Here is a 14,201-nt window from a genome sequence, read left to right on the forward strand (position 1 = left end):
TGGGTCCAAGGGCAGATCGGTGCAAGCTCTAGGTTGTAGGGCCCAGTCGCCTCTTAATCAGAGCCCCGTGTCAACCCAGCTTCACCCCTTCGATTGGTACCTTGCAGGTGGGAACACAGAGGTCCCAGGCTTTGCTCGAGCCCCTGCACCTTGGCTGGGTGACATTCTTCTGTCCGGAGCACCCTCCCTACTTTCTTCTCAGTTTTGGAGATTTAGCTCAAGGTCCCCTAGGAGGGTGGGACCCCTGGGATGGGGCTATCCACTTTGAACTTAGTGTCTCCTGCCTACCGTGTTCTCTGAGTATCTTCTGTGCACTTGTCTGGGTCCGTCTCCCTCAATCAGACTAAAATTTTGTCTTGGAACGTGAGGGTGGTGTCCGAGGGCAGCCAAGGCATTGAGGAGAAGACGGAAGGAGGAGAGAAGGAGGAGGATGGAGGGAGGAGAGTAGGAAGGGCTGAGCAAAATGAACTCATAAATGACCCAGGAACTCAGAGACTGGGCTTCTGGACCTGTCTCTCCCACAACCTCACTGTGTGACCCTGAGCAAGGCCCTATCCCTCTCTGATCCTCCATCCCTGCCTGACCCAAAGAGTGCTCAGGCTGGCACAATTGTAGCCCCTTTTAGGCAGCTGGGTCTCTGTCCTCACAGGGTGTTCACAGATCAGGCAGGTGGGATGCCCTCCCTGGCTTCTGCCGGGGCGGACCCAGGCTAAGAGTGGCCGAGCTTACCATCTGAGGCCCTCTGCAGGGAGGAAACATACGGGCCCAGACTGCAGCTCTCCTGCTCCTCCTGACTCAGTGACTTGATGTCCCTTCGCCCAGATCCTGAAGAAATGAACAGCCCTGGACTCCTGCCATCTGGGGCCCAGACGCCAACCCGAATCAGTGCTCCCGGGGAAAATACAGAGGGAGTGCATGGACGCTGAGCTCAGGTGTGCAGCTTGTCTCCTTAGGAGCAGGAGGCAGGGGGGCTGTGGGCCAGGCAGGGAGAAGTCACTGCCATGGGCGGGGAGCCAGGCAGGGTGCGGGAACTGCAGATGGGGGGTCCTGGCTGGGGCTCCCCAGAGCCTGATGTGCTTCATCTGCGGGAACAGAAGTGAGCATTCACAAGCAGAGAGGGGACAAGAGTGGTGGACAGAGGAAGTGTCCCCAGAGTCAGTAGGTCCTTTGTGAAATGTCAAGCCTTCCGCTGCCCTCGAGGGACACAGGGCCCAGCAGACAGAAGGTCCGGCTTTGTGCCACTTAGAGCTGTGTGACCCTGAGCTAGTGACTTCACCTCTCAGAGCCTTGACTTCCCCACCTACAAATGGAAGGGAAAACAGAAGTGCCTATGCCACAGGCTCGAGAGGGTTCCATGAGCCAACCTGGGTAACGTCCAGGGGATGTGAACTGGGCCGAGAGCATCCAACACACCCTTCCATCCGGCAATTCTGTGTCCAGGAGACCATGCTTCCAAAATGCTCGTTCCCAGGCACCAGCTCTGCCTATGAGCATGTCCAGCGCGGCGCTGTCTAGAACACCAACATGGAGAAAGCCACCTGAACGGCCCACAGGAGGGCGGCTACGCCTACACCCCCCTCCCCGTAACGGGCAGGTCTCTGCAGTCAACAAAGAGAAGTAAGGTCTTCCCAATAACCCAGTTGCTGGTCCCCACCACTGCAGACTGGGCTGTGGTCGGAGGAGGCCCACGGGACTGAGTGTTCCTGCCCCAACCTCCCGTGAGTCTGCCATGACTTCAAATCAAAAAGTTCCAGAGAAGAAACAAACAGAAACAGACCTTGGCCTGTGAGGGCAGCGAACTGCCCTATATGAGGCCATCACGGTGGGACATGGCATTAAACGTTTATCACAACCCAGAGCACGCACAACAGCACGCATGAGCCCGAATGGAAACACTGGCCTTGAGCTAATAACGCCGGGTCCATCTAGGTGCATCTGTTGTAATTAACATCCCCTTTGCACCATGACCAATGATCCCTTTGAGGGCAGAGGGACCCTTTCTCCTCTCTATTCTTTGGCATGGTTTCCATTTCTCATAGAAAGACAACTTTACGGTGGGATGTTCGCGATGGTTTATTAACCCAAACCAGTAAAGTGCTTCAGGTTGATGGGATCCCACCGGCCTTCGGCAAGCGGGGTCTCATGCTAGCGTGGGGAGCCTCTGACCCCCTCCTCCAATCCTTGGATGCACGGCTCTGGCTGCTGGATATCAGGGTGTCCCAGCAGAAGGTGGGGGAGTGGGGGAGCTGGGCTTCCATCATGACTACTATTGTCTCTCTTTCCTGTGTCTCCCCCGCCCCGACCAGGGCTCCCCGAGTTATGACCCCATTCATTCAGGGGCTGACATCTTTATTAGAGCAGGCGGGTAACCTGCCATCTGATTGGCAACTTCCCTTCATCATCCTATTACGACGCCCCTCCTCGGGTTATATATGGGCTTGGCAGTGTCATATATTAGGCAGAAGGGTCAGCAGCAAGTGGACTGGCAAATTTAGTGAAAAAATAATAAATTAAACCTCCCATTGGTCTTCAGAGGAAAAGAAAAGCAAAGCAATGGGGCAGCTGGGCAGGCATCACTCATCCTGGGGCGACTGGGGATTCTGAACATGATTGTCGCTTTTGTGAAGTAATGAGGGACAGCAGGCAGAGTGACAGTCTCGGGCTTTCAAGGGAGAGGGCTCATCGTCTCTTATGGCAACGGGACCACAGCAATCCTGAAAGGAGAGTCCGCATCAGCCTTGCGAACTCCAGCTTTGCTGGGGAACCCACCAACTCCTCCTCATCTGGGAGTGGACAGACTTTCCATTAATAATCATACTAGCATTAAAAACCATGATGACGGAGTTTCACGTATTCAGATTAAGTGATGGGAGCCTCACAAGAACCCTGGGAGGAAAGCACTACTATTATTCCCATTTTACAGGTGAGGATACTGAGTCTCAGAGGTCAAGGAAATGGCCAAGATCACGCAGGAAAACAGGGATTGAACACAGATCACCCTGGTCCCAGGACCCACGCCTTTAGCCTCCATTCTGAGCTCTCCAAGCTTGATCTTGCTTAATGGGGTAACTTTCCAGATGCAGGAACAGGAAGTGGAGACTGGACAGAGACATGAATAGCAATTAGATGGAGCTGAGGAGGAGCTCTTAGGGGAGAAGTGAACGTAATGAAAGCAGGGAACAGAAGTGTCTTCTTGCCACCTTGGCAGGGAGCTAGGAAGCCTTGGCTGTGGGATTCTATAGGCTCTGTGATATCCTAACTTCCAACAGCCAGAACTTACCACATGCCCGGCGCTGGGCTCAGCCCTAGACATACAGCATCTCCGTCCATCTATATGGTGGACCTGTGAGGTCAATGTTCTTTTTAGCCCCATTGTACAGGTCAGAAAACTGAGCCTCAGAAAGCTAGTGACTTGCTCGAAGCCACTGTGGCACACTGGCCGCAACCCTATCTCCCTGCCTACACGTTCTAGAAACTTGCGGCTGCCCCTCTCCCAGGGTGGCGCCTGGCTCCCCTGGCCCTTGAAGCTGTCAAAGGCTTATCACCCATAGAACATGGCAGAAGGGACACTGCATGATATCGAGGCCAACTCGGAAAAGGGGATACAGCTTCCAGGTTGCTCGCTGAGAACTTGCACTTGAAGCCGCCATGCCAAGAGGAAGCCCAAACGAGCCCATGTGGGAAGACCGGAGACTGCACAGGTGAGGGAGATGCCCAGTCAGTCCCCGCCTCCTCCAAGACCCTGCTCCTTCTGTGCCAGCCACCATGAGATGGCAGCCTCGGGACCAACCTCAAGCCGGAGCCACCAGCTGAGCCCTTCCAAACAGTGGACCCACCAGAGCCTTGGGAGATAGTGAAGTGATTGTGTTTAAGGCATGGGGCTTGGGGCTGACTTGTTATACAGCACAGTAACCTGGCCAGCCCCCAACGGAGCAAGAGATGGAGTCCTCGCTTTGATGTGAGCCCACCTGCTCTGAGCACTGCCCTTGCACTGCCCTTGGCCCTCAGGAACTTCTGCTGAGCCATGGAGAGAGCACTGGACTGTGAGTCCACACCTGGACTCTGTTTCAGAACATGCCATTCATTAGCACACACGGCTCATTGTACACCCTTGGCAAGGAGCGTCCTCTTAAAGGCTCATGTCCTTCACCCACCAAAGGGGCTCTCACCTACCACCCAGCCCACCTTGCGGACCGGCTTGAATGCCAGTGGAGACCGCCGAGCAACCAAGGTACTTGGCACAGAGAAGGAAGTCCCAGGTCGCTGAATGCCTCCCATGTGCCACACCCACAGACCCAGAAGCTGAGGCCAGAGAGGGGAGATCACTCTGCACAAGTTAAATCCCATAGCCAGGAGGTGGGGAGGCCTAGATTCAAAGCCAGGGCCCCTGCTCCTCCCTTTTCCCTCTCTCTGCCCTTATCAAGTGAGCTCCAGAGAGCATCCATTTGCTGCCACTAGAAGCCCACGGGCACCGGCTAATTGTTGCATGGGCCACTTTTTGCCAAAGGGAAGAAACAGGAGATTGGATGAATGGTTTCCTGATGGCTCCCGAGGAGCCGGGAGCCTTGGTTAACAGCAAACCAACCATGATGTCGAATCACCCACGGTTTTCTGCCTGCCAGGTGGAGCCAGCCCCCAAGCGTCCTCCCACTGCCTTCCCAAGGGACCATTCTGGAACAGCAAGTCTGAGAGACAGAAGGGAGGTGGAGATGCTGTGCAGAGCGGGGGAGACCCACAGTCCCTCTGCCCCCAGAAGAATGCATCTCCTAAGACCCAACAGCCAGCTGGGGCTGACCTCTGCAAAGAAGTCACTTGATAATGAACCAAGCAAGCCAGGAGCTACCTTGCCTGTCCATGGGAGGTGGCCCAGAGTCAGGCCGTTATTAGCATTGCCACCTCGAGGGAGCCCCCAGACAGCTCTAGAAAATCCTTTCTCCCTCCTCCTCTTCCCTCCTCCTCCCTCCTCCAAGGCTTAGGCAGGTTCCATAACTTGGCCAAGGTCACACCCCGCTGATAAAAGGCCAAGCTGAAATCCAAACCAGAACAGGCTGATGGCAAAACTCCCGTGTCCTTTCCCCTCCACATCCTGGGGGAAGGCAGGCCTCTGACTTCCAGGCTGTCCAGGGCACAGCTGTTGACAGGGGAGTTCCCAGGTCCCCTCCACAACCCCCTAGGCAGCCAGCCTCCTGGGATATAGGCCACCACAGAGGCCAACAGGACCGTGAAGGGGGTCGGGGAGAAGCATGGTGGGAGAGCTCTGCAGGAGATCAGGGGGCCTGAGGGAGCCTGAGGTGACTTCAGGAAGAACAGGATATGATCCTCCCCACAAAGGAGGAGGCTCAGAGCAGCCCCGAGGAGTGATGCCGGGCCGTGTGTGATGTAGGTCCTGAAGGCTCAAACAAACCAGAAGCCATGAACATACTGGGACCCCACGGTGATCTGAGGACCTGGGGCCCCATCAGCCTGAGACCACCCACACGTGCTCAGTGGCCTTTCATGGGGCCACCAGGTCTGGGGGCTATGGCATGGGTTTGGCCCCTGGGATAAACACACCTTTGGTCTTTGTCCCTGGTCCCTGGCACACGACTCCTAAGACCCTTGGCATCTCTGAAGGGAGAAGAGTCTTTTGCACACTAATGAACGGCTGGGGTCTGGTTGGGGGGGGGTGGGGGGGTACTCCATAGCTTCAGGACAAGAGCTGGTCACCGGGAAGACCAAGGCATGATTAGAAATTTAGAACTTTAAGCCTTGACCCTGGACCTCCGAGGAGGGGAGAGGGGCTAGAGGCTGAGTAATCAATCATCAGTGGCCAATGACTTCATCAATCATGCCTAAATAATAAAACCACCGTAAAACCCCTAAACTAACACATTGAGGAGCTGGAGGTGGGGGAAGGCGCGTAGGGGAGGGGAGCCCCTCCCCCATGCCTTGCCCGTTTGGCTGTTTCTGCCTTGTATCCTTTATAATAAAGAGATACGTGTAAGTAAAAGGCCTTCCTGAGTTCTGTGAGCTTCTCTGGCAAATTATCAAACCTGAGGGGGTGGTGGGGAGCCCCCAACTTTATAGCGGGTCTGTCAGAAGTACAGATGGCCCAAATATGTGGTCCGGGTCTGAAGTCAGGCAGGCCTGTGGGACTAAGCCCTTAACCTGTGGGGTCTGCATGGACTCCAGCATCTGCATTGAATTCGATTGAATTGTAGGACACCCAGTTGATGTCTGGAGAATCAGAGCATCAGCTGGTCTAAGGAAAACCCTACACATTTGGTGTCAGAAGCAATTCAGAGAGTCCTGCTGAGAAAGTGACCCCACCAGCCCTCTGGGAGCCTGTGAGGACAGAGACAGCAATGCACGGGGCAAGAAAGGTGGGACCTGTGGTCCCCAAGTTTGGGCCCAGAGTTTGGGCAGACCTGGGTCCAAATGCCACCTCTGACTTTAGTTGTGTACCCTGTGGGATCAGGACAAAGCTCTGGCCAGCCTCATTTTCCCATCTGTAAGATGGGCATCGTAATGGACCTCACTCTTCCCAGGCTGTTATTCTAAGGTGGCAGTGACCATGTCTAGAAGCTCTCAGCCCAGGACCCAGAAAAAACAAATCGGTTCTACATTAGGAGATGACCCTCATGGCCCATTGCAAAGGTGAGGACGGCGGAGGGAGATTTGCAGGGAGACCAACCGGCCGAGCCTCCAAGCCTCACCCTGGAACATACTCGCTGTGTAATGTCTCTTTCTCTGAGAAAAAAAGAGTTCTTCTCTTAGAAAAAGTCTTTCTCTGAGTCTTTGTTCTTTACTCCATCAGAGGGAGAGGCATGACGATGAACACTTCTGGGCCCACACTTCACGAGCCAAGTCCTGTGCCCCACACTTTGGGGACCAACTCAATCCCCACAATGAGCCTGTGAGCCAGGGGCCGCTATTGGCTCCATTTTACAGAGCAGAAAACTGAGGCTTGGGGAGAACCCAGCAGGCCGACTCTGACTCCTGCCAGCGGCACTGTTGGTCCTCACCGGATTTCCGCATGAATCGGGTCCGATCAAGAGGCATGATCGAGGTAGCCGTGCTTCTGAAACGGCCAAACACTAAACCGACATTCACGGTAGCTGTTGTCGTTGCCCTAACAGTTCAAAAACCCCGAGTTCGGTTATGAGCCTTAAAATCTTCCCACAGGGACTGATACTGGTTTTTTTAAAATAAGATCAAGGCTCTCAAGATAAGGAAGCCAGGCGCACTGGGAGGAGATCATCATTTTAGTGAAAAAAAAAAAAAAACCTGATTAATGGAAATGATTCTTAATATATTTCAAAATGATCTGTTATGACACAAAGCAAAGACATTTATATATGACTTTGAAATTCTTAATAGCTGATTTTAGAGCAACCTATTATGAAATCTTCCAGAACAGAATATATAGTAAGTAAATCATCGGGCAGGCCTCCCAGGCAGACTGATGGCAGCTCCTCTTAAAATAATTTATAAGGTGGGGTGGGGTGGGGGGAGGCTGGGAGAAATTATTGCCATAATCATGTATTAATAAAATATTTATAAATGTGACTTTCCCCTTTTATCGTTACAGGCAGCTCCAGGTACGGGCCAAGTCCCTGAGCCCACATCAGAGGGGGCATCCCACATGCCCCAAGGGGAGAAACCCCATGGACAAACTCCTCTTGTGACCGGTCAGTGGGCCAGAGGACTCTGTTAGCCTCTGCTTTGTGGCATTGGAGGTCGACAGGGGAAATCGGAAGGCAGGTCCCACCCATCTGCAGGCCTTGCTGAGTGCTGGGGTGGGTGAGGGGGGCAATTCTGTGTCAGCTCAGTGTAGCAAAGAGGCAACCCACTGGGCCACCTGGGGAGAGCCACCTACACTGGGATGGATAACAAAATCCTAGACTCGTCTTCTACCGAAGGATAGCCTTGAACCAGCCGCTACTGATGACCGATCCACCATCCCTTGCCTGGTCCATCCCAGAGCTGCCATCCCATACACGTCCCTGTTCTGGCACTGTGGGTCCCTCTCTGTGCCTCTCTGCTGTCTTTGTCTACAGGCATATACTTAGCTCAAGCGTGGGACAGATATGAAGTGCGGGTGTTAATGTCTCCAAGGAGAAATCTTCAACCAGAGAAGCAAGAAGTGGTGGGTAAATGTCCCGGCTCCCTTGTCTCCTGGGTAATACAACTGGGAACCATGTCTCTCAGAGTCCCCCCGAGGTCCCCAGTGGAACTGGGTTCTGGCTGCCGAAGGGTGACGCACTCACTAAAGTATCTCCTGCCTTCCCTTCCCTGTCTCCCTCCCCTACTGCTGATCCCCTCCCAGAAGGACATGTTCACCCACATCTTTGTCTTGGGGTCTGCTTAAAGGGACCCAGTCCAGGTCAGCTTCCTCTCCCATATTCCATTTGATCATGGTTGGGTCCAAGGGGGACGGGCACTATGGAGGCACGAAGCTCCCCAGTAGCTATGATCTTCCGTGGGGATGGTGTAGGATGGGGATGGGCCAGCTTCTTCTGTAAATAGTATAATAGTATGGGCTGTATAATAGTAATTATCTGAGCTTTGCAGGCATCACCATCCTTCTCTCAAGTCCTCAACTCCGCCATTGTGGCAAGAACATACCCATAGATATGTAAATGAATGGGCATGACCGTGTTCTGATAAAGCTTCAATTTATGGATCCTGTAATCTGAATACCATAAAATTTTCACACATCCCCAACTATTACAGATAGAAAGGTAGGTAAATAGATAGATACTCATCTAATTGAAATAACTACTTTTAGCTTATTGCTGTCCAAAAGCAGACAGTGGACTGGTTTTAGCCCCATAAGCCATAGTTGGATGACCCTTCCTGGAGACAAAGCCAATTGTAGGGGTAGAGATTTTACTAGATCATTAAGAGCTCTGCAGGGAAAGAAAGACAGCTCAGGTTGGAGATGCAGCCATGTTCTCACACCGTGGTGTGTCTGACTCACATTGTTCTTGGTGACAAGGGAGCTGAGAGTGAGACACTAGAGTACCATGAACAAAATGGTAGTGACGCCCCAGCACCCAATGTGTTGAGTGTGGCCCACGACTGATTTTTGGAAAGGCAGGTGGCATTTGATTTTTCACCTTTGCTCAGTCAAGCATGTATGTCCCTGGTTTGGGCCACCGGGGAGATCCCTACCTTACTTATTTCTGACTCAGCTTAACTTCTAGAAATTTCCAAAATCAAATCGGTGGGCCAATATACACAGCTCACATGTATGAGAATCAAAAGAATGGGGCCCAAGGCTCAGGAGGGTGGGGATGGCTGGAATGATGTGCCAGCATATTCCAGAAGTCTGCTGCCCACAGACAAATGACCCAGAATGTCAGCCAGAGTCAGCACACAGCCCCAGAGGACAGACCTCAATTCACATGTTTTCATTCAACAAGTAAATGCCAACTCTGTGCCCTGGGCCCCAAAGAAGTCACTCCCTACGAGAAAGAGGAGACAAGAACACGATCATAACACAAGTCACCATGACCCTCATGAAGGCGGGAACCACACTGCTCTTGATCCTCACTGTCTCCCTGGGACCTTTTATAGTGCTAAAAGAGACCAAAGAAATTGGTAAGGGAAGTGAGGATCCTTGAATGCCAGGTCAAGGAATTTTACTTTAGTTAGCAGGCAAGGGAGAGCCTCGGGAGGATTCTAAACAGGGGAATGGCAAAATAGGCCTATGTTTTTTAGAAAAGAACCCAAGGATCGCAATGAAGATAGACTGAGGGAAGAAAGTAGACATTAACAATGAGACTACTGCAACTGTCCAAGCAAAAGAAAAAAAAAAAAAAAGACTGGCAAAGAGTAAGAATAGAGAAACAAGGATAGAAATGCTGTCACAGAGATCCTCTACAGGGCAAGGTGAATAATGATCGGCTACAGAGGGGTGAGGGCAAGAGGAAAGACCTGAACAACTTGGAAAACCAAGCTGAAGTAGGGATGATCAGTAAACAGATGATTCAGGGCAGGGAGCAGACTCAGGAGGAGAAGGATGGCTGGGTGAACTTCAGCACGTAAGGTGGGGGAGCATCTCCAAGATGTCTAGGTAGAAACATAGCACCCTTCTTGCTTAGACTCAGCTATCTCTCAGGTGTTCTAGAGTTTCTGTGCTCAACGCAGTGGCCGCTAGTTACATATGACTATTTAAATTCATGTTAATGAAAATATAATGCGATGAAACTTTCTAGCCCTCAGTTGCATTAGCTGCACATCAGGGGCTCAATAGCCACGGGCAGCTCAGGGTTGGTTCAGGACCACACAGTTGGAGAACATCTCCATCATCACAGAAAGTTCTAGAAAGAACAATGCTGGTCTACGAGGTTTCCTTGAAAAACCTAGCCCCATTTCCATCTCACCGTGCCTGGTCCGACAGTCTCCCAGAGAACAGTCCTAGAGACACAGAAGATGACAGATGGATCTTGTCCCACCTCATGGAGCGAAGGGCCTTGTCAGGCGCCTGCCAACACAGACAGCTGGCGGCGCAGGTGAGCTCGGCAGGAAGCACGTACCTTTGCAGGCCCCTGCTGCGCCGAGGTGGTAGATGGCTGCCAACACCCGCCAAATGGCTCGCTGCTCGCCCTCCAAGATGTCCAGTGTCTCCATGGCGCAGCGGAGCTGGGCAAAGGCAGCCGCCGCCTTCTGCTTGTCTTCAGGCTGAGAGCAAAGGGAGAGAGGAAGAGGCCATGAGGGTGGAGAAAGGCGAAGCTCCAACTCAGGGCTCACAGTTGGGGGAACAAGCGATCACTTTATTAGCACGGTAAATCACCCACATTTAGGCTGTGCTGAAATGACACTCAGGGCTCCAACTGCAGGGAAAGTTCTAGAAATTGCTTCTATCTGACTTTGGAGAGCACTGTCATTTTTATTCATCCGTGTGTTCGTTCCGGAGATGTTTTGTTGTTTGAGGCTCTGCTCGGTACTGGGCTCTGAGGATGCAAAGCCGAAGAGAGCCCAGGACTTGACGTGGAAGGCTTCTCAAGGGAGCAGTGGAAGGAGACATAACTGGGGCCGGGGTAGCGATGGGATCTCCGAGGCAGGAAGGCGCTGATGAATCCCACCCAAAAGCATCATAGCGATAGTCACAGAAGGCAAAACAAACCTGAGATTGAATTTGGAAGGTGACTAGGCATCACTGACCAATTTAATGCAGTAAGTCCCGACAAGCAGAGGGAATGACATGACCAAAGGAGATCTGAGGACACAACATGGGAGCCTCTGAATGCGGGCACAGAAGCAGGTATTTTTGGAGGTGGGGCTGACAGAGAAGAGAGAGAGCTCGAGAAGCTGGCAGGTGCCAGTTGGGAAGTTCTCACCCATGACATTAAGGGCACGGGCTTTAAATTCCAACCCCGACTGGCAAATACGTGCCCCCATCTGCACTCCTGCACCTGTGGCAGACATCAGTAATCGATCAAGAGCCCGCAGCAAGCCAGTGGGTCCCTGATTCTTCTCAGGACACCACACCTTGCAGCCAACACCAACAGATCTGTCTCAGCAACTGAAGTGGAAACGGTTTGCTATCCCCAGTGCAAGTGATGGGAAACTGCCCAAGATTTTTAAGCAGGAGGAAAGAGAAAGTGACATGATCAGATGTTTATGGGTTGTAGGGTGTTGTTTTTTTCTTTTTCAGATTTATGATCCCAATTATGTTTGATTGAATATTAAAATTAGTCTGAAACTCCTGCACACACCATCTGGCCAAGGAGACTCAGCCCAGAAACCTGCTGGGCTGTGAGGAAGTGAGCTGGGGACAAGAAATCTTTTGTCACTAATCCACCCGCAGATAATGAGGAACTGATTTGCACTTGGCCCTCTTACAGAGTGTGGGCGAGGGACGCTAGGCTGTTAAAGCTGGCAGGTCCTTGAAGTTTGTGTAATCCAATGCCCAGAGAGGGGAGAACACTGGCCCAAGGTCACACAGCAAATGAATATCAGAAGATGCAGAGCTAGAATCAGGCTTGTCTGATTCTCAGTCCAGGCTGCTTGTCCCTTCCATTCAAGCCACTTCTAACTAGGAAAGAAGTCTTGCAAGATCCGCAACCAATTGGGACGGTGTCAAAGCATGCAGTGACATTGAGAGATTCACTGTGAAAATATTTCAATTAATAGCAAAAGCATGTTCCACTGATCCATCATATTTCTGGGCCACCACAGGACCACAAAATCCCTAGCAACCAGGAGCTCAACCTAGCAACCACAGCTGCTCTGCTACAGCAAACGGAGGGAAGGAAGGCATCTTACCAACATGTTCTCGGTTATTTATGAGATTTCAAAGCAGCAGCGAAAGGACACCAAAAGGACAGTGGCAACACATTTATTATGGCTCCCACTGTCAGCTCTGAGCATTTGACTTTAAATTACAGGCAGACTCCATCATCCGCCACTTAGCTCATGTGAGGAGGAGAAACTTTCCCTAAAGCTTAATCTGTTTCTTTTCCTCTCCCTTCTCTCCCACCCCCTACCCCCCGCCCCACGGCTCTGTTGCAACAGAAAATACAGAGAGACAAATGTATCTGTTTCTGATTCAAACAATTAGGATCAGGAAGATGTTTCCAGTGCCTTGAATTTCCAGGGAACCAAACACGCTGCCTAATGCTGGGATGTAAGCCCCTCCTTGCATCCTTGCATCCCAGTCATGCACAGAGAGATCAGTGAAGCTAGTGCAATACGTCAAGCCACAGCCCCAGCATCTGTTCACAGGAGAAGGAGTAAACAAAGGGCCGTGTGGCTGGGACAGAGTGTTGGAGGATCACTCAGCAGTGAACAAGAATGAGCTGCCGGTGGGTGTGATCGCAATCCTGAATCCCACGGACCCGGGTTGAGCCAGAGAAGCCATATACCAAAGGCTCTGCACCCTGGGACTCCCATCTCTGCAATGTTCAAGCATGGGCCAAACTAGCCTTCGGTAAGACAAGTCAGGTTGATGACTCTAGAATGAGAGGGACACACCTGCGGGCAAAGAGACTCGAGGGAGTCTTTGTCAGAATGAGGCATGTTCTGGGTATTGATCTGGGGTGTGCTGCAGGTGTGGATAAGAATATAATCACCACTGAGTTGGAGACTGAAAATTAGTGTGTTGTATACGCTTTATGTCTCACCTCAATTCAAAAAAAAAAAAAAATTAGGGGCACCTGGGTGGCTCAGTTGGTTAAGCGTGTAGCCTTTGGCTCAGGTCATGATCCCGGGGTCCTGGGATCGAGCCCCGTGTTGGACTCCCTGCTCAGCGGAGAATTTGCTTCTCCCTCTCCCTCTGCCTGCCACTCCCCCTGCTTGTGCTTGCTCTCTCTCAGACAAATAAATAAATAAAAGTGAAATAAAATAATGAAAAAAGAGAAAAGCCAGCTCACACCATGCCCAGAGTTTATCTGAGGCAATCAAAGACTCAAGGTCAACCAAAGACTGCAGGTAATTTAGTGAAAAAAAAAAAAAAAGAAAAAGTCCAGAATGCTCTCTGTACATTAGACTGGGCTATGCTTAGAGCACCCAAGAGATTCCTACAATGCAGAGGGAGGCCAGGTTTGGATTCAGAGTCAGACAGAGACGGATATCCCCCAGACTCTCTGCTCCCCAATACGGTGACTTTGTCCAGATCTCCTGCCCTTGTTCTGGGGCTCAGTTTCCACCTCTGTAGAATGGAAATCGTAGCCCACCCTCCTTCCAGAGCCACTGTGAGGAATAAATGAGTCATGTGTAAAGCATACAGCATAGTGTCTGGCACACAGTGGTGCCCAATAAATGCTGGCCCCCACACCGCGGAGTATTTCCCACTGTACCTTTACCCAAGCTGTTCTGCTTTCCCAGACACCCTTCCCCCACTGCTGCCCAAGGGCAGGCCCAGCACTCCACGAAGGTGAACCGGGCATGGCCCTGCCCTCAAGAGGCTCCCTCTCTAGGGGGACAGATGTGCAAACCGAATGACAGCCAGAGTGAGCGCAAGGATGGCCGGAGGGGGCTAGGAGCCTCTGGGGAGGGTCAGAGGCTTCCTGGAAGTAGTGGTGCATGAAGCAGACAGAATGTGCTGATGGGCGGGTGGGAGGGGGGCACGGGTAAAGGAAGTGTCTCCAAGCAGAAGGATGCGGGGCTGGGGGAGTGTGGGGTTTTGATCGTGCTGGCCTGTCTCACTGCGCGAAGGGCAGTGGGGAGCCTCGGGGTGCATCTGGGAGCTGCTCTCTGATGGAGCCCAGGGC

At 52.1% G+C, this 14,201-nt stretch overlaps 1 protein-coding gene across 1 annotated transcript in view; it reads right to left on the bottom strand.

Annotated features, from left to right (window-relative positions):
- MYO18B (myosin XVIIIB) overlaps nucleotides 1–14,201 on the bottom strand; it is a gene marked incomplete at its 5' end in the record, with an annotated part of 220,584 nt that overhangs the window by 191,555 nt on the left and 14,828 nt on the right. The window contains one exon of the mRNA XM_080821624.1: nucleotides 10,524–10,668. Within this exon, the coding sequence (XP_080677750.1) occupies nucleotides 10,524–10,668 (145 nt within the window). The remainder of the gene's footprint in view (nucleotides 1–10,523; nucleotides 10,669–14,201) is intronic.

The sequence above is a fragment of the Martes martes genome, assembly GCF_963455335.1.
Source record: "Martes martes genome assembly, chromosome: 13".
NCBI lineage: Eukaryota > Metazoa > Chordata > Mammalia > Carnivora > Mustelidae > Martes > Martes martes.